A 27,100-nucleotide genomic window follows, 5' to 3' on the forward strand; every position below is an offset into this window, starting at 1 on the left:
GTTCTGGTGTCATTAAAAACCAAGAGTGAAGCTTGAGTGGTTTATCAGTGTCACTGAAATCCAGAGTTGAAATTACATCCTAATAAATATGCATGACTGTTACAATTTACACTGACAGAAATCTGTAGGCAGTACTGAAATTTGTACTAACTTGAGTAGTCCCTTTTGAAGGATATGACAACTAATTTAAAAATAAAATGTTGTGACATAAAGTGATATCAGTTTGACTTGTCATACTAATATCTGATTGAGTTTTTATGATATATTGTCTATGCTGACTTATTTTTAATAAAGAACTAAATTTAATCTTTTTTCATTATTGGTGTAAGTTTTCCATAAACGTGTTGATAGCGCTGTTACTGGATTTAATATTGCTCTTCAAATGCCTTAGTGCCTTTTAATCAAAGTAAAATGTTCTTTGGAAATAAATATTTGGGGAGTTTGCTGATGAAAATAACTGTTTTCTTTGACTTTATCTAAGTAGTGGGCTCAGGTTGATAATCTTAAGAAAAGACATGAGATTTTATTTAATTTTTAATTGTTCATTAGTACCTCCGTGAAGTATGTTACTCCATCTCTCCCTGTGTTTGAGCTTTATATTGATTTATTCAATCTTTTGTAATGTTTTCCAGATTTCAAGAATGACCAGTGTATTAATTGTCACCCTAACACCTAGTACATATACAAATACATATGTGTTTTATCTTGTTGTGTAGAAACAAACCTAACTTTTTCAAGGAAGCCAGTCCTTCAGTTATATAATCTGATTCATTTTCATTTAGTCTTATATGATTATAGCTTATGATTTGTTGATAAGTAATTATTAAAGCTCATTTTATTCTTCATTTATGCAAAATGTCAGGATACTGTTTTTAATATTAACATTATTTTCCCTCTATAAGTGAATTAGAATGTTCCCATTTAAAGATGAAATAGTACAAGTCTATGATCCCTAATATGAAAATCTAAAACACTCTGAAACCCAAACATTTTTTCATAAGTTTCACACAAATTCATTTGGAAGTAAAACTTAATTTGAATTGTTATATAACCATGTGTAATTTTTATTTATCTCAGTTGGTATAGGTTTTTATTCATCACTGCTTCATTGTGGTAAACATTGAGTATACTGTTTCATTATGGATGCTGCCTTAGATCTTGCTGGATAATACTAATGTATGATTTATGCACCTTATTACTTTTCTAAAATGTAAAACTCTGAAATTCTGTAACACATCTGGCCCCTAGAATTCCAGTAATGAGATTGTGGGATTTCCTTGAAAATCTAACTTTGAAGATTATGGAAAGATTTTATATTCTCTAGTTCTACGAAGAAATATGTATATCCGTGAGAAAAGGTATATTACTTCTTATACACAATTGTAAAATTGTATAATAAATAATAAGTGAGGAAAGTCAATCAAAATATTTTACTGTGATTATAATATTGTACATTTATGGAATAATGATAGGAAGAAATTAAATCTGCTTATGTTTAATATAAATTTTAATAACTTAATACATACACATTTTTTATAATGCTTTGATTTTTTGTTAACAAAGTATAAATGAAAGCATTGCCCACACCTCTATCCCCTTTTATCTCAATCCCTTCCTGACCCTACCACATACCCCTTCTTTTACTTTTTCCTAGGTGGCTGCTTTTGTTATTTTCTGATACATCCTTTTAGAGTCTCCTTTAGGCAGATACTAGCAAGTAAAATTATATAATTTTTCTTTTCCTCAATTTCTTACCTGAAAGTTAGCATACTTTAATATATGTTCTGCTTTTTGCTTTTTTGGTCAGTATGTTTTGTAGAGCTTTCAGTATCAGTGCTTGTAGTTTCTAAGGTACATTGTTTTCCATTGCATGCGTGTACCTTAGTATACCTAAGTGTACAACTAGGTGCTTGTTGATGGGCATATGTGCTGTTTTGCAGTGTTTTGCTGCTACAAGCAGTGTTTAGTGAATAACCTTGGACGTATATAATTTCAGATGTATAGAGGTATAGCTACACATTTCTATAGGATAAACTCCTATAAATTGATTGTTTGGTCAGTGGGTAAATACATTTGTACTTTTTATAGATTTGGTCAGATAACCCTCCTTAGGGTTGTACCATTTTGTACTTTGACCAGCAGGACTTGATAGTACCTGTTTCTTCACTGTGTTATTTACAAAGTGTGTAGCCAAATATTTTCATTTTAAATAAATATATATAATTTACATATTCTAGGACAGTGATTCTCAAATAGGGATGGGAGGAGGTGAGATTATGAAACTTCAGAGAACAATGGCATCTACTTATGTATTTGTCAAATATTTGGGCGTCTTCTGTTTGTCATTTACTCTTGTAGGAACTGAGGATACAGTAGTAAAGAAGATGGACACAATGTTTAGTGAGACAATAAGTAAAAATAGATGAATCATTACTAATGATGTACTGTAGACTGGGAGTTAAGGGGAAGTGGGAATTAAGATTGAGTGCTAGGAGGTGGTATCAGAGCCGAGACCTCAGAAATAAGAAAGAACCAGTCACATGGAGAGCCAGGGGAAGATCGTTGCGTGAAAAGCATCACAGAGTTCAAGACCCCAAAGCAGAAAAGAACTTGGTTGTCGAGTCTTGTATATAATGAAAAACTGAATGAGATATAGCCAGGGAGGTAGGCTGGGACTCCACTTCTCACCATATAGATGTTTATAGCCCGTGGTAATGAGTTTGGGTTTTACTCTTAAGTGCTATGGGAATCCACTGGGAAGTTTTAAGTAGGAAAGCAAGATGATATGATAGGATTTTTTTTTTCTGTTTTGCCGTATTTGCTTCAGATTTTTTTTTTAACTTTGAATTTTGAAATAATTTTGTGTTTACAGAAAAGTGGCAAAGATAGAGTCACAATATACCCTTTAATCAGCTCCTGCTAATGTTAACATCTTACATAACCATCGTACATTTATCAATACTAAGAAATGAATGTTGGCAAATGTTATTACTAAACTGCCGACTTTATTCGGATTTCCCCATCATGTCCCAGTCTCCTCTAATCTGTGACAGTTTCTCAGTATTTTTTTTCTTTATTACTTTGACTATTGAAGAATACTGGTCAGGTATTTGGTAGAATACCTCTCAATTTGGGATTGTCTGATGTTTGCTCACGATTAGACTGAGGTTGTGTATTTTAGGAAAGAATACAGAGATGAAGTGTCCTTCTCAGCGCACCGTGTCAGGGGGCGTATTGTATTGATATGTCTTAGCGTTGGTGCTGGTAACCTTGGTCATTTGATTGAGTTGATCTCTGCCAGCTTTTTCCACTGCAAAGCTTTTTTCCTCTTTTACTCTAGTCATTACAAGCAAACTACGAAGTCCAGACCACAGTTTGAGGGCAAAGCAGGGGCATTAAGCCACACCTCCTGAAGGAAAGAGGATCAAAGAGTTTGAGGACATATGCTAAAACCACCGCGATAATGAACACATATTTTGGGGGAACTGTTTGAGGCCACACAAGTATCCTTGAAGTTTCAGCAAGTAATTTTAGCATTTATTAGGGGCTATTGCTTCTAGCAATTAATTATTTTTTAAAAGAACACACATGCCACTGTGTGTGGAGACGGATTTGAGGTGGGATTGGGGAGAGATGTGATATGAGGTCATCAGGTAATAGTACAGGACAGAGGTATTAGCTTGGGCCCAGGTATTGGCAGTGGTAATAAAGACAAGTATATCAATTCAAGATCTATTTTTGTAGAGAACCAACAAGACTTGGAGATTAAATTGGAGAGGGGAAAGATTAGGGGAAAACTGATGCCCAAATATTTGGGTTTTTACATGATTGATATAATTTTTTATACAATGTTAAGTAAAATTAGTACAGTATAAATGTATTAGTTTTCTATTGCTATTTAAAAAATTACCCATAAAACATAGTGGCTTAAAACAGCAGTAAGTACTAATATCCCAGAGTGTCTGTGGATCAGAAATTCAGGAACAGCTTAACCAAGTGGTTCTGGTTTAGAGTCTCTCATGAGGCTGCAGTCATTGGAAAGCTTAGCTGAAGCTAAAGGTTAAGGCTTTTTAGGGGGCTCATTCTTGTGGTTACAAGTTGGTGCTGGCTGTTGGAGAGATCACTGTCCTCAAGGACTTTCTCTTAGTAAAGGACATAGACAGGTAAAGACACAGTTACAAGGCAGTATGGGTAGTGCCTTGATTGAAAAGGTATGTAGGACACTATAATGGGAGTTTAGTGTTAGAGTCATGGTTCAAGGAAGGCTCACTAAGGAATGATTAAGCTGAGACCTTAAGGATGTGAAGGAGTTAATTAAGGAAAGGCAACAGAGAGTTCACTAGGCAAAGGGAATAGCATGTGTGAAGAGCAGAAGTGAGAAAGAACAACAGGTTGGTCGTTTTTACTAAAAGAAGTTCATTCTGGCTGGAGGGGAGTTTAGAGAGGAATAGTGGTAAGATATGAAGCTAGAGCAGTGAATAGGAAGCCTGTTAGGTAAAATCTTGGACACCAGTATAAGGACCTGGGATATTATCTCAAGACCTGTGGAGTGCCATTAAAGTGTTTAAAATAAAGGAGTGACAGGATGAGATTTGAGTTTTATTAAACTTAGACACAGTGATGTGCTGGAGCCAGCCAGTAAAGGCTTGCTAGAACCGATAACAAATTGTTAGATTTTCAGGAATTTTGTGACACAGATGTTAAATAGCCATATGACCAATTGAATTATATAGCATAATGAAACAAATTATGGTAGAACAAAGATAATAAATACTCAAACGTCATCATTTCCTAATTATTTTTACATTTTACTATTGTCTGTGCTTTTGAGGTTTGTACCTATTGTGAAATACTTTATAATAGTGTGCTACTGCACATTTCTTCCCAACTCTGTGTTCAATAATGTGATGTTGGCAGCTTGAAATGAGCCATGGTGGGAGTATTTACACCACATAAGTTGGCAAACTACAAGTCAGGGCTTGATTTATTGTTTTGTTGATTATCTAGACCAGAAAGTGGCAAACTATAGCCCATAGCCCAAATCTGACTGACTGTTTTTGTAAATAAAGTTTTATCGGAATATAGCCTTGCCCATTCATTTATGTATTGTCTGTGGCCACTTTCACACTCCAGTGGCAGACAGAGTAGTTGTGATAGACTGTATGACCCACAAGTCTAAAATGTTTACTTCCTGGCCCTTTAAAGAAAAGTTTTTGACTCCTGCTCTGGACTGTTAATGCAGATTAAAATTTAACAGTGTGTTGCATCTTCAGCCTTTGCATTATGAATAGCGCAAAAATATTAGGGAAATTTTCTCCAGTCTTTGATTGCTGTCATCAGAATTAGTAAAAAATTTGCTCACATCATTGACAAATGGGTAAAATTTTAACGTCTTCTGCATTTCGCTTTCATTTCTCTAACATAAACAAAAATAATTAACCAACAGTCATATCAAAACTTAACTTATTCCTCAGTTTCAACCATAGGTAGCTTATGGATACAAGAGTTTGGCAAAAATCAGTGGAAGCATTCTGTGAGAATATATTGACTATATAGAATTTACAATAATGAGTACAATCACACATTGCTTAACGGTGAGGATGCATTCTGAGAAAAGTGTCGTTAGGTGATTTCATTGTTGTGTGTACATGATAAGAGTGTACTTACACAAACCTTGATCCTATAGCCTGCTACACATGTAGACTATACAGTACTAATCTAATGGAACCACCATGGTACAAGCAGTCCATTATTGATCGAAACGTTGTTATGCAGCGCGTGGCTGTATTGTATATCTTTATTATCTGTATGTTGTGTACTATACGTCCTCTGTGTCAGTTTATATTAAAATATATAATAAACTTATACATGAACACATATGTGTGTACACACGCGTGCATATATGCCCCTCCCTGAAAGCTGGTTGTTAAGCATTTACCAGCACAGCACTGGGTATAGAGACTTCATGTCCTGGCCATATGCAAATTGGAAAAATATTTAAAGCAGTATTTGAAGTGAAGTACCAACATCATATCTGAAATACAAGAATAAATATAAATTTTTATTTAAAAGTTTAGTGATTACACTTTTACTAAATTTAACATTTTTTAAAATTTTGATATTATAGTACTGTCAGGTGCTAAATTTCTCCTGTGATCATCATGCTGCACATTTTTGATACTAAGTAATTGGTAAATTTCAACTGAAGTTAATGGAGGAGCAAAATAATTTTGCATACCCCGTTTTTCTCTACCACCTTTTCTTCGTATTTTGTTATTTCTGGATCAGTATTATTTAGCATGGATACTCTAGAATATGGTTTTAGAGTTTTCCCTTTGTGAAATTTTGAGGTAGTATGAATGTTTGAGGTGAGATGAATGTTATGCAGAATTGTGATGTAATTCATTTCTATTATTCTTCTCTGTAGTGTAATGTAAATATTCATTAACATTTATTGCCTCAGAAAGAATATAATTTTTTAATATTATCTAGCTCACTCTTAGTATCCATATTTTCTGTTAATCTATTGTCCTAGTTATTTGTGTTTGAAAATTCTCAATAATTGTTCTTGCATAAAAAATTAACAGCTTTCATAGTGACCAGTAATTTTAATAATTTTTATTCATTAAGTTAATTTTTAATTTAAAAATTTTGAGCAATATTTACATGAGGGGTGTTTCTTAATATTTTAAGATGTAATGCTATTCTATATATTTATTCACTTCATATCAAGTTCAGGAAATAATAGCTTTTTTCTCATTTAATCATGGGTCTATTTGATATTTTCTAAAGTTGAGACAGGTCACAAGTGTTTATGTTTTATTACTGGTTTGATTTATATGTTTTAAAAAATTTTTATATGTATATATTTTATTTATTTATTTAATTTTATATTTATGTGGTTTATTATTGGTTTCTTTTGTTTGCCACCCTAGAACAAGGAAGAAGTGATGGCTGTGAGACTCCGGGAAGCAGATAGCATAGCTGCTGTGGCTGAGCTACAGCAGCACATTGCTGAGCTGGAAATCCAGGTACCACATGGTGATAATAAAGTACACATAAAAGTAGTGCAGTTGTGTCCCTTCCCTCTGCACCTGGACAATGACTTAGAGCTTCATCCTAATGACTGTGATTCTATTTTCAACACCTATTAATTTCCGAGTCCGTTTTTTTTGTTGTGGTAAAATACACATAGCATAAAATTTACGATTTTAAAGTGTACAGTTCTGTGACATTAAGTATATTCACATTGTTGTGCAACCAATCTCCAGAACTCTAGTCATCTTGCAAAACTGAAACTCTGTACCCAGCAAAAACAGCTCCTCCTTCCCCCCTTCCCCCAGCCTCTGGAAACCACCATTCTATTCTGTCTCTGAATTTGACTACTCTAGGTAGTTCCTATAAGTGAAATCATACAGTGTCTTTTTGTGACTAGCTTATTTCACTTAGGGTAATGTCATCAAGTTTCATCCATGTTGTAACATGTGTCAGAATCGTCTTCCTTTTTAAGGCCGAATAATATTCCATTGTATGTGTATACCACATTTTGCTTATCCCATTCATCTGTTGATGAATGCTTGGGTTGCTACCACCTTTTGGATATTGTGTATAATGCTACTGTGAACATGCTGTACAAATATCTGTTTGAGTTCCTGCTTTCATTTCTTTGGGGTATGTACCCAGAATTGGAATTGCTGGATCATGTGATAATTCTATGTTTAGTTTTTTGAGGAATTGCTATGCTCTTTTCCACAGCAGCTGCACCATTTTACATTCCCACCAGCAATGCACAAGGATTCCAATTTCTCCCATCCTCACCAACACTTGTTACTTTTCTGTTTTCTTTTTTTTTATAATAGCCATCCTAGTGGGTGTGAAATGGCATCTCATTGTAGTTTTGATTTGCATTTCTCTAATGATTAGTGATGTTGAGCATCGTTTTATGTGCTTATTTGCAAATCATTTATATATCTTTAGAGAAATTTCTATTCAAGTTCTTTGCCCATTTTTTAATCGAATTATTATTGAGTTATGGAAGTTCCTTATATATTCTCAAGGTCACTCTCTTATCAGATATATGGTTTACAAATATTTTCTCCCATTCCACCGGTTCCCTTTTTGTTTGGTTGCTGTTGTCCTTTGATGCACAAAAGTTTTTATTTTTGTTGAAGCCCAACTTACTGATTTTTTTCTTTTGTTGCCTGTACTCAAAGTCCATTTTTGAATGACAATTTATCATATTTCCATATTTTCAAAAGAATTTTCAAAGCTTTAAAAATAAATGTTTTGTCACTTCTTATGTCCTACTTCTTACTGTACAATACCAAGTAGTACATTTCTAATATGGGCAAAGTATTATATTTAAAATCTTATTTCTTTCAAAGTTTTTGATTATATTCTATTCCAAGCTATAATACAGTTTTTGATGCAACATCTAGACTTTTCTTCCCACCTGAAATATCTTTTTGTCCTTAAATTTCAATTCAAAATTCAGTTAATTTCTAAAACTCACATATTATATTATAGCCTCATCTTTTGATCTGGATCAAAAGTAATAAGAATACATTATGATTTCCATAGGTTTATAAAAAAATCCTTTGTGTTCTATTGATAATATTACCCATAAAATACCACATATTCAGAAAAAGTTCAGATACAAACTGACTGCAAAATATATTTATAATCAGCTATTTAAATCATGCTATCATATGCAATTCTGGATTTAATGTGTACTTTTCTAACATCAAGAAAATGATAAAACCTTGCCACATTTCTATACATCTTAGTCACAAAATAGCAAGACTTAAATCACTCTTTTTGTTGATTCTGAAATACTTACTAAAATGAAGAACTTGGTATGTTGCATGGTTTAAAATGAAATGTAACATATGTCATTTTTGAAAAATAGGAGAGAAAATGCATGCAATTTTTACTATCAATAGGAGTATGTTAGTATCAAATGGCTCTTAAGTGTCATTGGAATCCTAGTTGCCGAATTCACTGGTGTTTTGTCAATATTTATCCTGCTTGAGCTTATCTCATTTGTCATTGTTGACCACTTCATCCTCATTGCATTTTCCCCTCCCTTGGCTTTCGTTACATCACTCACTTTTGACTCTCTTCTTTCTTGTTTAACTGTTGTTTTCAGTCTTTATCAGTTCTTCATGTTTGTATTCCTCGGAGAATTTTTGGCTTTTTAAAAACTGTACTGAAATGAAGAGTCTCACTTACATGGCTCCAGGAGCCATCTTTATAGCAATGAATCCTAATTTATCTCCAGCCCTAGCATGTTTCCCCTAGCCAATAATTTTTAAACCTTTTAAAAAAATTATTGACACAATATACAGAGAAGTTCATAAACAAAGCTAGATTATAATAAGTGTAAAAAGTGCTACTCATATAGCCACTATAGAGAACAGTACCTGTACCCCAAAAGTGTACCCAATCACACCCTACTTCCTTATCCTGAATTTTATGGTAATCACTCCCTTGCTTTTCCTTATAGTTCTGTCATCTTTTTATGTGTCTCTGATCCATACAGTTTAGTTTTCCCTGCTTATGAATTTTGTGTAGTCATATTAAATATTTTTATTTTTGTCTCTACTTTCTTTGTTCAATGTTATTTTAGTAAGAGTTACCATTTTTATTGTTGTACTTGTTCCATTTTATGAATACATCACAATGTATTTATTCATTGTAATATTAGTGGTCATTTGGGAATTTCCACACTGGGACTGTTTTGAACAATTCTGTGACTGTGAGCAATCTTGTCCACTATACTGATCACATGTGCACAAGTCTCTCTAGCATGTACACCAAGGTGTGGAATGGCTGGGTCATAGAGCATGCAAATCTTCAACTGTATTTTCCAAAGTGCTTGTACTAGTTTAAACTCCCAACAGCAGCATATGAAAATTCTTGTTGTTCCACATCCTCCCTAACACTTGGTGTCAGATATTTTAATTTTTGCCAGTCTGGTGAGTATGCAGTGATATTTCATTGTGGTTTTAATTTCCATTGACCTCATTACTAATAAGATTGGCCATTTGGATTTCCTCTTTCGTAAGGTGCCTGTTAAAGTCTTTTTTGTATATTTTCCTGTTGGGTTGTCTGTCTTTTTTTAATGGATATGTAGTTCCTTCAATATTGATGTCATGTTTTACAAATACCTGCTCTCACGCTGTGACTTGTCTTTTGTTGGTGGTGTTTTTGATGAATATTACCAGTGGTTTTAATGGACAGTAGACAGCTCCACCTGGGCAGGTACAGGTACTTCAGATTCAACATGTTTAATATCAGATGTGTTCCTATTCCATCCAAAATGTTTTTCTTTTTTTGTGTCTCAAGTCTTGATCAGTGATATCATCTATTATCGAATTGTTCAACCTAGTAGGAATTTCACTTATGCTTTTCTTACCCTCTACCGTATATACCAAGGCTGTATATACAGAGTGTGCAAATTTTCTACTTTATTAGATGATACCGTATTATTTTACAAAGTGCTTGTGCTAGTTAACATCCCTACTAACATTTTACCTGCTCATCTACTTTTGTAGATTTGCCTTCAGATGGTTCTTAATTCATAGATTAAAGTGTTTTGTTCAACTCTTCAGTGCCTTCAAAGGATAAAAGTCCTGAGTAAATCTAATACTAAATCAAAGGTCATTTTAATCATTTCAGACACTTTTTTTTAATCTTTCATAACCTTTCTATTCCTCCTGCCACTCCCTTAATTCATCTGCCTCCACTTAACTGAACATAAGTAACTTCTATTCAGTTTCTTTTTTTCTAACCTCAGCTCTTCCACAGAGCTACTAGAGTTATCTTTCTAAAACATGAAAACTTTTGTTGACTACCTTTTACGTACCAAATCACATCAAAACTCTTTAGCATAAAATGTTTTGTCTTTTCACTATTGCTCAAACCTGAATTTCTAGCTTCATCTCTCACCATTACCTCCCCACCGTCTCCACACACACACACTCACACACTCTCTTTTCAAAATTCTCACATTTTTTCAAAATCAAGTACCCTTCTACATGCTACTATGTTTCCATAAATTATATTTTTCTATACCCTCTAGTCCTCTGCTTTTTATTTATTTCTGCTCACTGAGTTCTCCTTGGCTAGTTTGTGATTAGTATGTTTAGCAAATGTGTTTTCAGTAAAAGTCTTAATGATTTAACTTTCACTCTTTTATTTATTTATTACATGCAGATTAAGATCCATAAATAGATCTGTTGTTAAAACTTGAAACTCATTTTTCAATTATAAGAATGATACATTTTAGGTTATTCTTAGTCATGGAAATATCTTAGGTCATTTTCAAGTTCCACTAGGGGGAGAACTCAACTTAGTCAAATATTTTTATACATCAAATCTCTTCAGACCAACTCTTCAATTACTGTTAACTCTCTTGTGAGTAAAATGTTTTCCCAAAAACCAAATTCTCGCAAACTCTTCTTTTAATAAATTATATTATTATGTAATCTATTTGATATAATTAAAGCCTGCTTTTTAAATGTAGTTATGAAAATTATACTTTTGTAAATGTCATATTTAGATGAGGAAACATTAAATAAATACTCAAACACTGTAATATTCTGTAGTAGATAGACTTCTGAGGCTGAAGTTTATTAAACTTGTTTCAAAGATTCTTCACTCAACTTGAAACTTTGAGGTCTGACAAAGTTTGTAATCTGCCTTCATGTTAATATTCTGAGATGACTACGTCTGTAGTATACTTAATATTCTTTATAATAATGCCTTTCCCCCTGTCTTTGGAGGAACTGTTTAATATTAATATCTCACAGTGAATTTAACCTTCTTTAAGTGTTGCAGCTTTCAAATTTTAGCCATTTCCTAGAACTGTTTTCAAAAGGTATCACCTAAGTTTCCTCCTTCTCAAACAGAATGACACTTATTGGCGGATTTCAGTCACCATTCTACTATAATGCTTGTTTAGAGCAGATCATATACCTATAAAATTAAGGGATTGGACTGTAAGTTTCCACTAAAAAAAAACACTGTGATAACATGTAGTATATCATTTTAATTTTTTTGACAATTCAGTGTTACCATTATGAATTTTAAATACTATATAAACCTCTCACTTCATTCAGGTCTTTGTTATTTTCTTAGATAAAGCTCCTTTGGCCAAATTTCTATCTAAAAATAATATTCCTATTCTAATTACTATACTCTTATGCTGCTTTATATATCTTCAAAATCACTAATTTTTGCGAAAAATTATACGTCTTTGTTGTTATTCACATTCTCTACCAGAATGGAAGCTCTATGAGAGAAAAATTCTCACCTGTCTTGTAAAGTTGCTGTTTCCTCTGTGCTTGGATAATTCCTGGTGTATAACCATCACTCAAATATTTGTTTTTGAAGAAATGAAATCAATACAATAATTCGCTCATCTACTGTTGTTTCTACAAGTGATTTTTAATGTATGTAATTTGAGTGTTCAAAATTTTTAAATTCAGAGATCATTAGTATATTCACATATGTATCAATTTGCATACATTCTTTTATCATTAGGTCACAACTGGTTAGGAAGGATAAAATGAATTCAGACTCAGCCTAAATGTGTTTATCCTTATACAGAAGGAATGAGTCTGGATGCCTTCTTTGAAATGTGGTTGGATGGAATTTAAACCTTAAAAAATTCATATACATTTATTGTTAGTGTTAATGGCTTTAGTTACATGTGAGATAATGCCAGGTTTTTCTTTTAAAGGAGAAATTTATTTTTTCTTGCTAACTGCACAATTACAACAAACCAAAGACATTTTAATAACTATATTAAAAAAGCAGGCTTTAAAATTAGCTTTTCTGGTTGAATGTCTCAAGCTAATGAAAGTTAAGGAGGCTGCAAAAATAAATATGATACACCCCAATCAGAATAAAAAGGATCAAAAAATTTAATTATTAATAGGAACAAGAGGATTTTAGAATCCTAAATGACTCTGTGGTCAAAACTTTATGTCTTTTTGTTTTCTTATAATTGCTGGAGATTTTGTAGTGGTTAACAGTATGGATTTTGAAGTCAAACCACTTATTAACTGTCTTGTCTGTGACAAATTATTTAACTGATTTTTTTATTTACTCATTCAAAATTAAGGATCCTAAAGTTACCTGCATTAGAGTTGTTGGGATTAAATGAGAAAGCCTGTGTAACATGTTCTTTCTTCCCTAACTAGTCTCCAGAAAAACATCTCATAGATGATCATATATAAAAAATCACACTCAGCATTGTAGGGGCTTCCAAAAATTACAACAAACTGGAAGTGCAAAACGTTTTTGAGTTCCCTTCAAGACAGTTTTTACCCACCCAAGATAATGAATTTATCCCTTTCCAAGAATTATATATAGCTGCAAATTAAGAATTGCTTTGACTTTTTGGTTTTTACTAAAATGTATACTTGAGTGAGCTTATTTCTGTCCACTGTAAGCCTATTTAACTTACTCTTTATTTTTATATATTTTCCATGTTTGGGAATATAGACCTTATTACTTGTACCTTTAATTTTTCCAGGATACTACTAATAAAAGTATTAATAGCTAACATCATGGAACACTTAAAACATGCCAGGGGGGCTGGCCCAGTGGCATAGCGGTTAAGTGCGCACGTTCCGCTTCCGCAGCCCCGGGTTCCCCGGTTTGCATCCTGGGTGTGGACATAGCACCGCTTGTCAAGCCATGCTGTGGTAGGCATCCCACATATAAAGTAGGGGAAGATGGACACGGATGTTAGCTCAGGGCCAGTGTTCCTCAGAAAAAAGAGGAGGATTGGTGGCAGATGTTAGCTCAGGGCTAATCTTCCTCAAAAAAATACAATAAAATAAAAGCACATACACACACACAAAAGCCATGACGGGTAGTATTATTAGCCACTTAAGTATATTCACTTATTTATTCTTCACAACAACCATATGACAATAAGTGTTGTTAATACCCCCATTTTATAGTTGAGGAAATTGAGGCATAGAGAAGATTTTAAAATGAGATTTTGTTGTTTGTATGAGAACCCACTCTGTAATTTAAATTCTTTCCAGGATTAAAATGAAATTTTTTTTCTTTAGTATTAGAAATACTGTCATGATAGTTTTATGGATTTTCTTAATAGCAGATCGATTGCCTCCTATAACTCTGCTTATTATATATTTAAAGTTATACTTGTTCATCACTTAAAAATTTTCAGTAGCTTCCCATGGCTTTCAGGACAAAGTTCAAATTCTGGTTTTCCTCGCAAGACCCTTCCTGCTGTGATTCTTGCCCCTCTTTCCAGCTTCATTTCATACTCTTCCCGGCATATACTTGTAGTTGAGCCATAATAAACTAGTTAGGAATTCTTCAAATCCATTATCTTGATTCACTCTGTGTTTTTCTACTCTTCTCCTTCAATCTTATTTATCATTGCAAATGTCAGCTTAAATTTGACCTGCTGTGATCAGCCTTGCCTGATGATGCCAACCTAGCCAATTTTGTTGTGTCTCTCCTCCTCTAACCCACTCTGTTACAGACCTCTCTTATACTATCTTACGCTATAGTAGTCCACTTATATCTACAGTCATAGTCTGAAAATACTAATTGGAAAATTCCAGAAGTAAACAATTCATAAGCTTTAAATTGCATGTCATTCTGAGTAGTGTGATGAAATCTCATGCCATCCCACTCTGTCCTGCCCAAGACATAAATCATCCCTTGGATCCCCAGCCATCCTTATCATCTGCTCCTAACATCCAACCATTGACATTGGCATGGCCCAATGATCCTCCTTCTGATCTATTATCAGAAGGTCATTAGTAGCCTAATGCAAGGTCACAATGCCTACTCATTCACCTTGCTTCATTTTATCACGTAGGCATTGTGTCATCTCACATCATCACAAGAAAAAGAAGGGTGAGTACAGTATAATGTACTTTGAGAGAGAGAGAGAGCACATTCACGTAACTTTTATTACAGCATATTGTCATAATTGTTCTATTTTATTATTAGTTGTTAAACTCTTACTGTGCCTAATTTATAAATTAAACTTTATCATAGACATGTATATATAGGAAACAACAGAGTACATATAGAGTTTGGTTCTATCTACAGTTTGAAGCCTTCACTGGGGGACTTGGAATGCATCCCCCACAGATAAGGGGAGACTGCTGTATTTTAATTGTTCTCATTTAAAAGTCCAGATATGAAGAAAAGATTAAATTATGAATTTAAATGGGGTATTGGTTTCAATTCAAGTATTTATGGGGTACCTACAATGTGCCAGTCACTATTCTAAACACTTTAGAAGAATTAGTGAACAAAACACACAAAAATCCCTTTTCTCATCGAGCTTAATAATAGAGGGAGAAGTCAGATGAACAAAATAAATGAATCATATAGTGTGTAATTTAGAAGATGATGAATACAATGGAGGAAAAAATGGAGGAAAGGGAGAGGGTTGGGGTGTTGAGGGTAAGGTACTATTGCTATTTTAAATAATTTGGTCAGGAAGCGCTCATTAGAGGAGGATATTTAAACAAAGATTTGAAGCAGGTGAGGCATGCAGATTTGGGGAAAGAATTCCCTGCTAAGGGAGTAGTAAGGGAAAAGGGCCTAAGGTCAGGAGCATGTCTGAGTAGAGTTCCTGGGTGAGTAAGAGGGTAAGTAGAGGAAGTCCAAGAGGTAAGTAGGGCAGATTATGTAGGGTGCCAGAACTTTGGCCTTTCTCTGAGTAAGACGGAAAGTCATTGGAGGGTTTTGAGCCTAGGAGTGATCAGTTAGATGACATTTAACCTGTTAAAAATACTTAATTGAACTTGATTCAGAAAAAAAATGCTTATAAGAATTCATAGTATTTAGATGAGAGGAAATGGTGGTTAAAAATTGTTTCCTCCTTCTCTTAGTGGAATTTTCCACCTTTATTCTGTACATCCAAATGTTATTTATTAGTTGAGGACTTTTACATTAATACTAAATAGAACCCTCTCTACTTTCCAGGTGATGGAACAAAACACAGAAAAGTTAATTTTTGCTCAGTTAGTTAAAGAAAATAGATGGGAATTGAACCCAAGCCTTTTGATATTTAACCTGGAATTGAGTTTGATTTTTATTATTATAAAGATATGTATATTAATTTGTCATAACCATGTTAAATGCTTCTGTGTGCTGAGCACATCTATAAAATTAATGCTGCTTTGTTGTAAATAATGGAAAGTTTTAATTTAAAACAGTGAGTTCTACTTAAATCCAACTTTTTGTTCTTTTCCTGGTACCCAGTAGCATTTACCCACTTTGGTTAGTTTGCCCAGCAGATAACCTCTAGGGATGCCTCAGTTGGGCAATACCCCAACCACTCTTGGCTTAAAAAACACCCACTCAAAATTCTGTTCTGACATTAAGTGAAGGAGTTAGGTTTAAATCAGTGTGCCCAGATCAGTATGCAGTTTTTACAGAAATGAAGAGGAAGTGATAAAATCTTTACCACTGAACTTTAAAGTATTTTATATTTTAATAATGTTAAATTACAATGACATTACTAAATGGTGGAGTTTATCATAAAACTTTGTGCTCAGTTTGTGCTTTCCAATTTCCTGAGCTAATTTGTTAATAGTTTCACAACAGGTGGTAGATTATATGCCAATTCTTGCCTAACAAACTTCTTTTTGGAAGATTTTTTTCCCCCTTGAAGTACAATGGTTTCTGTTTTGAGCAACTTACTTAAATATTAAAATCTTTCTCATTTTTCTTTAATTCTCAAAATATTAAGCCTTTTAAATTATAAAAACAGCTTTTCTGTAATCTTACCTGGTCTTAACACTAATTGTCAACAAAGGAAATTAGGTATGTAGAATATTTTATTCAGCTTGCTATCTAGTCATTAGTTACCATAAAATTCAGTTTAAATAAATATTTTTTTACTAAAATGCTCCTAGATGATTCTTTGGTATCCAACTTCAGTATCAAGTTGAATATAAAGACATTAAGTATTTAGGGGTTTTTAAGATATTGCCGTTATCTAGAAATGAAGGATATCATTCAGAAACCCAAGACCAGCTCGTACTCGTGTCTGAAGAATTAGTGAAGAAAGATTAGACTCTTAAGTACCATAATATCAGTGATCGTCTTGTTGTTATTAAAATTAGTGTATGTACACTTAGCACACAGACTTTGGTTTCTAATACCATTCTCCACTGAAAGGAACCAAGGCTCTTCAGCGAAATAGCTGATTCCAGGGCTGGGACAGGAAATACACGAGATGAGCCTGGAGTGTCTTGTAATGCCAGAAAGTAAGGAAGTGCCCCAAAACAAAACGAAACCTTACATTAAAGGGACGGAGGAACCAACTGAAAGAGCTCCCAATGGCCAAAGTTGGAACAATTGAAGAAAAAATATTTAAAGTAGTAGTGGATTACACTCCAAGTATAAAGTAAATATCCATGAGTCCATACTGCTATAAATAATGATTGAATAAAGTAATAAATGGGGGAGAAAAGATAAATCTCTGTACAGAATAATTCCAAATAATTTTTGTGGATACTCTGCCCTCAGGGAGGGGAAGTATAAATCCCTATTCCTTAAGTGTGGACTGTGCACAGTGACTTCATTCCAAAGGGTACAGTATGGAAAGGGCAGGGGGAAAAAAGAGTAACTTTTCAGTGGAGAAACCTGACAAAGTCTGTCTCACCCAGATGAGCAAGGTCAACATCAACAGTTATAAATCACGTTGATACTAGGTACCCTTGACATGATATGATGCAAATGGCACTTTATCTCTGTGGTCGTACAATAAGCCATAACCCCAATCTTACCATGAGAAAAATAGCAGACAAATTTTGATTATGGGGCATCCTACAAAATACCTGACCAGTACTCTTCAGAGCTGTCAGGGTCATCAAAAACAAGCAAAGTCTGAGAAACTATCACAGCCAAGAGAAACCTAAGGAGACGTGACAACTAAATGTAATATGGTATCCTGCATAGGATCCTAGAACAGAAAAAGGACATTAGGTTTAAAAAAAATTAAGGAAATATGAATAAACTATAGACTTCAGTTAGTAATAATGTATCAATATTCGTTCATTAATTGTAAGAAATTCACCATACTAATGGAAGACGTTAATAACAGGGGAAACTGAGTACAGGGGGTCTATGGGAACTCTTTATGTTATCAATTTTTCTGTAAATCTAAAACTGTTCTGAAAAAGTATTATAAAATATAGTTTACGTAATTCTGTGGTTTTTAGGAACTCCTGGAATTATGTAGAATTTTGAGTACTGGTCACAAAATTGATCCATTTCCAATTAAACTATAATTTCTAAGAAATATTTTCCAGCTTTTGAACCTTGCACAAATACTGATTATTCATGTGTGCATTTAGCTGGTCCTATAAGAAACATCACTTTAACAATGGGTTCTTGTGTATTTCTCTTCTGAAATGGAGTTAAATCAGTCTTAACGTTGAGAAAAAAATTTGATTTTCTCCCTTCCATACTTTTCAGCTTCCCTTACTATTTTCTTAAAAGTATTTATATGTACTTTTATTTTTTCTAGTTACTAAAACATAAAGAGTATTCAAACCTTTTTGTCCGTGACTTTAAATTACAGGAAACTGTTTCAGAAACTTACAAGTAGTACGTGATATGAGTATGATTTGTTGTTAAGTGTTTCAAATGAGTCACCTTGAAGTCACGGAGAGGCTACCATTTACCACATTTACTGTTCTGATTAATTTTTCTTAGGATGAAGTGCAAATCAGTAATAACTTACTAAAGCTTAGTGGTTGCTATTGATGTTTCGGTAAGGTTATGTTGATTAATCACAGTGATTACTTATCAACTGTCACGGATTTACTCAAATCATTGGATTTTTCTTTTACTGTAGTAATTTCATATGCAGTTATAATTTGCTTAATACATTTTGCTTTAATATATAAGTTGAAAATACCAAATTAGGACTTAAAATTTGTGCCCCTGCTGCAAGTTAGTATGGTTGCTTCTGTGACCGTTGAACATAGTTTCATAATATAGTCTTGGAAAAAAGTAGTATTTAACCTTTAAAACAGTCAAGATATTGCCTTTTTATAGTCTCTGAAATAGTTTAACTTTTTACAAGGGAGAGAGAGCTTGGATATATCTTTACGTAGCATAATCTCTCTTTTTGTGACATTTTTCATCTGTGAGTGTAATTTAAAATATTTTTAAAATGTAAGCTTTACACTTGCATTTTAGACTAAGCAACCTGCATTGTGTCATGACCCTTCTAATACCGCAAACCTTCTGTAATACTACTCCCAGTGAAAAACCCACATCCTATGTATAACCTTAGATTTATTTTGAAATCTCTATGAAGAGAGCATAGAGAGATTACTAATTGTTTCTGTTATTTCCTTTAAGGGTGTGATGTCTATTTGTAAACCATGTTTCAAGTTTTAATTTGTCAGGCTTAAAATGTTAAAGTATATTAAGTACTGATTTCCTGTTCTAAAGTTATATAAAAATCTAATAAGTAATTGTAAATTTCAGTTGAGAATTGAGTGTTCTGTTAGACATCTGTAGAGCCTTCAAGAAGGGAGAAAGCGATAGTGCCTCTAGTAGCCAGTATTTCTAGTACCGCTGGCCAGGAGAATACTACTAAACAAGGGCAAATTCAAACAATAAGCCACCTTTTTTTTCCTGTTTTATTCCTGTTCTTATTTTAATATTTCCTTGCTTCTATTTTAGATTTGTATTCTTCATGTGAGTTCTTAAGATGGATGCAAAATCCAACATGGTTTTTATGATTTAAAAATGTTGGTAGCTACTTATCAATAGAAGAATGGTTAAACCATAGTAAATCAGTACTTGTAATAGTTTAGGAAAGAGTAAAGAAAGAGTAAAGAAAGATCTGAAAGACATATTAAATGAGGAAAACGAATTATAGACAGAATGTATATCATAATTCCATGTGTGTGTTTAAGAGTATATGTGTGTATGTATTATGTATGTATGCATATGTGTATATACGTCTGTATAAATGCATTGGAATGTCTGCTGTGATACCTATCAAAACTGTTGACAGTATTCCCTCTAGGAGAGTAAAGGGCTTTGTGCAAAAGATTAAGGGGCAGGAGTTCACATTTTACACTATATGAATTTATATGATTGCCATTGTAATTTTTTTAAATGTACATACCTTTAAGTAATTTTTAAGGTAACCACTGCTAGAATGGAAATAAGAATTAGAACTTCCAAATAATTGTAGGAAAATAGCCTCAAAGAAAAATTTTTCAACCTAGCAGAAGTGCCACTCTCCTTCTCTAGCCTTAAAGTTCTTGACTTGTCTGACTCCTGCCTACTTCTCTAGATCATAAACCACACTCCCCTTCACATATTACGCTGTAGCAACACCAACCTTATTTCTCTTTCTTGAACCAAGCTCAATAACTCGTACATTAAGGCTATTGCTCTTGTTCTTGCCTATGTTTGGAACACTGTGCTCCCTGATCGTCCCATGGCTGGTTCCTTCTCATCGTGTATATCTCGACTTGAAAGTCACTAACTCATGGAGGCTTCCCCGACCACCTTTGTAAAGTTGGCCCCTCACAGTTACTCTCTATTTCATCATCATGTTTTATATTATTTATGGCTCTTATCAGTGTCTGAAATCATCTTCACTTTAAAAATTAACTCACACCCACATATAATAGAATCTTGTTTGTCTTATTTACTGCTTTATGCCTTGTGCCTGGCATATGACAGGTGCTCAAAAAATAATTGCTGAATGAATTTTAGGGAGCAGAAAACAGCCATGGTGAGAGTTTGATATTCTATGCTGTAAAACCAGGTAGCCAGTCCTAAGTACTTTATTTGTAAGGATTCATTTATTTAAATAAATGCTACCCCAGAGGTAGATTAAAACTGATCCCATAATTTCCTACACACCAACCATCTAACAAAATAGTAAATAATAGTTGTTTAGTTTTTTTTTTAAGGCAAACACTTTTCCACTAAAAGCAGCCTGAGAGGAAAAGGAGCGTAACCTAGTGCAATAAACTTTAAATGTGACAGCTAAGGAAAGAAATAGATTATTCTCTAGAGCAGAGAGGCCCAGCAGGGCTTGGCTTCTCACTTCAACTGTCTCCCCTCTCCTGTCCCATTCACCAAGCTGTATAGGTAAGTCAGCAAAATCCCTGGAGGATTCATTCATATCCAAAATGTGGAGAGAAGGAAAATCAGTATGTAATTTTCTCACTGAGGAGTTGTAGAAACTTCTGGAAGGAACAACCCAGTGAAAGAGACTAGAAAGTGAACCTCTAAGTCTTAACTAAAGTGAAGGCCCTGGGACATCACACTGAATTTGGGAAATAATCTGAATCCTGAAACCCAAGTTCTGACATATATCCTCCCAATTAGGTAATACAAGATATTTAACAAAATTTCAGAAGCCTAAGTAGAGCCCTTGGTTAACCAGATTCTTCCTTTCCCTGTGCTATCCTTCAGGGTATAGAAAAGTGAGAAGAAACTTGAGCTTGGAGGGCAAAGAAAATAGATTTTAAATATGGTGAAAAGAGAATTAATAAGTAACCCATATAGTTAAAGCATTTGGAATATCTGGGCAGTCCCCTAGCCATGAGTATGATGAGAAGAAATGGCACAGCAACTTGGTTTATATTATAGCAGAGAAAGAGAAAGAATTACCATTCAAAAAAGATCCAACCAAGAAGAAAGGTAATTCAAGGATAAGAGAGGAATTGCAATTGCTTCGCATTATAAAACAACTAAACATGAATTCAGTAAAATTAAGGCATCAAAAGATGATTAAAAAAATGCAATGAGATAAGAAGGAAGATTGTACCTCTAAGGAAACAAATGGAAGACCAATACATCATTGTGGAAACTACGGAAGAATAGTCTATTCAGCAGACAATGCTGAAGAGTGGGATATTGGCCTGAAGGAAAAGCTTGAGATAATTACAGGGAATGCAGAGATTGAGAATGTAAAACAAGTATCAGCTAACAGTATGGATGACTGACGTAATCTAACGCTAAGCATAATTGGTATTCAACGACAAATGGAAAGAAGATATATTCAAAAATATAAATAAGAGGAGGTCCCTGAGATTAAGGAAGATTCAAATACGCATACTAAAAGAACACCCTATGTTCTAAGAAAATTTGACACAAAATGCTCCATAAACACTTAAAGCAAATTACCTACAAAATTGTATGGGAAAATTAAGACTTGTCCTTCACATTTCTCACAGCATATTTAATACCAGAAACCAAGAGACCAGTGATTCTGCTACATTCTTCAATACATAGCCACTAGCCACATGCAGTAGTTTAAATTTGAGCTCATTTAAGTTAAACAGAATTAAAATCAGTCCCTCAGTCACTCTAGCTCCATAGCCTCGTGTTATGTGGTAGCTACTAGCTACAGTGTTGAACACTGTAGGTAGAGAACATTTCCGTCATCACAGGAAGTTCTCTTAGTGCTGGTCTACAAAATTCTGAGTTTGGGTGACCCAAAAATATTACAGCCAAACAAGAAGTCACTTAAATATATTGAAGAAACAAGTTGGCAATTTCCAGTGGGAAAAGACTGCTGGATACTGTCTCATGGTCCTTTCTTGAAAAAACTACCAGATGGTGAAATCCAGCTTAAAACAAGTCAAAATAAAGAATAAGAAATGTGGACACTATCTGAAAAGATGAGTGGTGAATGTTGAATTAGTTTAAATACAAAACTAATACTAAACAAATATGGGCATAATGTTACAGATTGGAATGTTTTTCTTACAAACTTTGACAATGTAAAAATAACATTGCTAACAAAAATCTGGAAGTAAAGGGAGGAGAGATGAATGCAAGTATAAATGCATTCATATCCCGTCTTTTATAGCAGGATAGTCAGTCAATACCACATAAATTTAAAGCATGTAATAAAAAAATGAACTTCAGCATCTGAATGTTTTTCATAATCTCTTAAAGTCAGAGGGTTTTTTTTAAAGGAAATTATATCTCTTGTATTGAAGAAGCACTTTTCATTCACTGTACTTTTTTCTATTAATTTTAGCTAAAATTTAACATTTAATTTTCATCTTTGTAATTTTTTGCTTTGTTTAAATTGTTTGAGGTAAACGTGTAATTTTATAGAAAATTATTTTTCTTTAAAAAAAAGAAGAAACTGGCTGCATGTATTCCAAGATGTTTAACATCGATCAATTCTGGGAAGAATGAATAGAAATGATTGTTATTCTCTTTGTCTTTTTTTTTAATTAAAATTTTTCCCTACTTTTTCCCCCTCAAGCATTTAAATTTCTCTGTATAAAAGGTGAACTCCAAAACGCAAACTAAAGGGGATGAATGTTTGATGTAGGAATGTATGCAGGGCAAAAATGACTCTTAATAACCATATTATTCACAACCAAGCCAAACCATCTCATCGAAATAGTTGAGAGAGGAGATTAACTTTATAGTATGAGGTATTGATCTTTAATGTATAAAATATTATTGATATGAAGTAATTATAATTTGGTTTTTCACACTGGCCTTCCTCTACACTTAGATAAAAATAGCTGGCTCCCTGTAGTCTAATAAGTTGATAAAAATGCTTGTTGGCAAGGTCGTCTGTACATGGGGTCCTTTAAAGAAGTGACAGAGAGCATGTTTTGTCAGTGAGATGAATATATAGGAGCTATCTGGTCATCTGATGCTAAGGAAGGTACATGAGAATATCTGACAGCTAAGGGCGTACTCCCCAACTTTGGCTTACTACCTCCTTTACAGAGGGTCCAGAAAAAGATACATGAATAACATAAAATAAGGAACATCATTTTTAGAAAAACAAGTCTAGCACATATCCTCCTGTGATTTGTCTCAGAAATTTGTGATTTTGCCTCACAGATATGGGACTGGGAGTGAAACTCGATTTCTACCCCTAGCTTTTTCCTGGGTAACCATATGATCCTTGTAAGTTAATTAGCCACTGAGTCTATTTAATCCTCTAGTGCTGTTGGAGCCAGGCTGTGCTTAGGTCAAGCCACCTAGGAGGACAATACACAGATAAAGGGACCATACCAAGAAAGGGGACTTAGTAGTAGTCTGTCAGGCTGGAGAAAGTCTTGCTAAGAGAAAGAAGAAGTGGTAAGGATCCAGAGTATGGAAGTAATAGGTCTAGACCATAATAGTCATCAAGCTGGGAGAAGAGGATCTCGAGAAATAATAGTGATGAATGACAAAATGTAGAATGACAAAATGATGAAATGATGTTTGCATAGCTCTAGAAAGGCTTTTTGGAAATAATTCTTCGAAAGTCTTGGTATCCCAAGACAGCACTCCCCAAAGGGCTTGTCAGGTCTTAACTCAGCCTAGTGTGACAGTGTTTATCACTGGTAAACAGGATATATCACCATGTGTCCTTTCCTCATAGGGGAAAAAGTGAGACAAAAGCTGCTTCACACTGCACAAGAGCACCTATTTCAGGTTTAGCTTTGTGGTATCAAAAACAAAAACAAAACAGAAAACAAAGCCAAGAAACAAAAATGGAGATGAATCTTTCACCGAGATGATAACCCTCATCACATGAAATATGAGGTTATTAAAATATGACAATTCCAGCTATCGAGAGGATGAATCACGTTTTCTTCAGCTATAGAGTTTTTCAGCTGTGAGCACTGTCTCAGTGAGCAAGATGAAGTTTAATGAGTGGCTGTTTGATGCTTTCCTTTTATGGCAAGTCCTTTCTTTCTTAGAGATTTCTTTGTGACTAACTCTATCCTTTTCCCAGAATTTAAAGTCATCCACCTACTTTATAGAATATTTTTGCAAAGAGACAAATGATGGGCTGAAAGGCTTTTGTGTGTTTAAAACGATGTCAAATATGAAGAGAGTTCTTTGGACCTCAAAGGACTGAAAAGTTAAACCTGTAGGTTAGTCTCTTAATAAGAGGCAGAAACATCATAACTGATAATGTTTATTATGTTCATCTTTTACCAAATATGTATAAATAATGAAATGAGTATTTACCAGTGTAACATATAAAGTACTGCCTTCTAGTACTATTCCTATAAATTTTCCGAGTCTTTGGCTTCCGATATTTAAGTTTCTGTGTCCATGTCTCTTACTCCCTTGACCCAACCAACAATTAAATATACATTATATTAGTTTTACTCTGCTGCCTATTTGGTTTGAGAAAAGGAATGAAAATAGTACTTAACAGAGTTTTGTTGGAATGGGAAATTTTCTGTTTTAGCTTGGATAATATGCAATCTGTGGACTTGGACTCTTCAAAAATATTAACAATGTCATGAAAAACAAGGCAGAGGGACTGTTGTAGACTAAAAGAGGCTAAAGAGATTTATAACCAAATACAACCATGACCCTTAGTTCGATTCTGGACGGTGATAAAACATTTGGGGCCCTTTTAGGACAGTGTGAATAGGAACTACATGCTCAATGGTACTGTGGGGTTAAACTACTAGTTTAGGTGTTATAATGGCATTTGATTATGTGGGGCAGCTCCTTATTCCTAGGAGATGCACGCTGAGATATATAGTAGTGAAGTGTCTTATATGGAATTTACATTCAAATGGTTCAGAAGATAGACATAGAGAATGAAAGCAAATGTGACAAAATAGTAATTCATGAATATTCCTGAAGGAGATATGGGTATCATACTATTATTTCAGCTCTTCTGTAAATCTGAAAAATTTGGAAACTAAAAAGCTAGAGAAAAATTTTGCAAGATGTAAAGAGTAGACTAGATGCTTTTATATTTGGCACTTTCTACTACCTCATCTGTGCATCTAGTACATTAACTAGGTGTTAACTGATTTAATTCTCTAAAAAAAAATAAAAACAGAAACTTCTAAGAAAAAAAGCCTATGGCTTAAAACACAGCTTTTAAAATCTGCTATCTTCCTGTCTAAGCAAGTATCCTTCCTGTGGCAAGATAGGGCGCATTATAACCAGCGTTGACAATACAGATAAAGAAACAAATAAACAGGAATGGGCTCATGGGCATGCCTCTTACAATTTTCTTTAAAAACTGAGGTTGACTAAATTTATGAGTTTAAAAAGCCCTGGGCCCCTGCCTCGTCTTCTCTCATCTCCACAGCATTTTTTAATATTATACACTACTAAACCCTACTTTTTCTCCAAAACACCTGTTCAAAGCAACTTAACATTGTATTCCTCTCAGTTTTGCTGCACTATACATGCAAAACATGCTACTTAGAGCTATAGAGAAAACCTTGCACATTTTCTCTTCAATCTTCTAGCTTAATGCACCGTCACATTTAATTGTTCAACTTTTTAAATAGTGTATTGGAGTACAGTAGATGTAGATGAAGATATCTCTGATTAAAATGTCCACTTTCTGCTGTGACTATGTACAAACTGTACAAATACATAATCACTTTTTTTTCTTGCTGACTACAGAATTTATTGATTTTTTTCAATCAACCGTAACAGGATATGTGACACATCCTGGGCACATTCCATCTCTACCTCTTCCTTTCTCTGATTACAGCTCCCAGAGGTTGCAGGGAAAAAACAGGTGAGTGTGTATGCCCAAGGTGATTAATAAACAGTCCAGGTAGCCAAACACCAGGATCACTGCTCTTAGTAAAATATTGCTCTACACACATTTATGTGTTATCTTAAAGAACATAGCTTTTGGACTCTCTCAACCTGTTACCTAATAAAAAGTTTAAAGAATTGGACTTGATATTTTCCTTATTTGTTGCCTTATCTCATCATAGATATTGATGCTGTTAAGTTTTTAGAGAATTATTTTGCTGGTCCCCAAATCTTTGATTTGTCTTAATTCTTTAGAAGAATTATCTTAGTTTTCAGTCATAGGGGTCATATTATGTGGAATTTTCTCAGATCCTAAACATTTTATTTAGTTCCTCATCATACATTACTAAACTTTAAAATAATATTTTCTGTTTGAGAGCTAGGTTAACCAAGAAAGGGATTTGAGTTCAAAATCGAACCAACTTCTGTAGACGGGGAACTGACCAGCTGAAACTAACATAGAAATAATGTGAAGTGAAACTGATAGCAGAATTGAAAGAAATTAATTAAGAACCCTTGACAGTTTTCCTCTATTTTTGTTTTA

At 33.9% G+C, this 27,100-nt stretch overlaps 1 protein-coding gene across 12 annotated transcripts in view; it reads left to right on the forward strand.

Annotated features, from left to right (window-relative positions):
- Positions 1–27,100, forward strand: part of EVI5 (ecotropic viral integration site 5) — a 222,901-nt gene that overhangs the window by 147,510 nt on the left and 48,291 nt on the right. For all 12 annotated transcript variants that reach the window (XM_070592644.1, XM_070592650.1, XM_070592648.1 and 9 more), the window contains one exon: positions 6,936–7,031. In XM_070592644.1, coding sequence (XP_070448745.1) covers positions 6,936–7,031 — 96 coding nt within the window. The remainder of the gene's footprint in view (positions 1–6,935; positions 7,032–27,100) is intronic.

This window comes from Equus przewalskii, chromosome 24 (genome assembly GCF_037783145.1).
Source record: "Equus przewalskii isolate Varuska chromosome 24, EquPr2, whole genome shotgun sequence".
Lineage (NCBI taxonomy): Eukaryota > Metazoa > Chordata > Mammalia > Perissodactyla > Equidae > Equus > Equus przewalskii.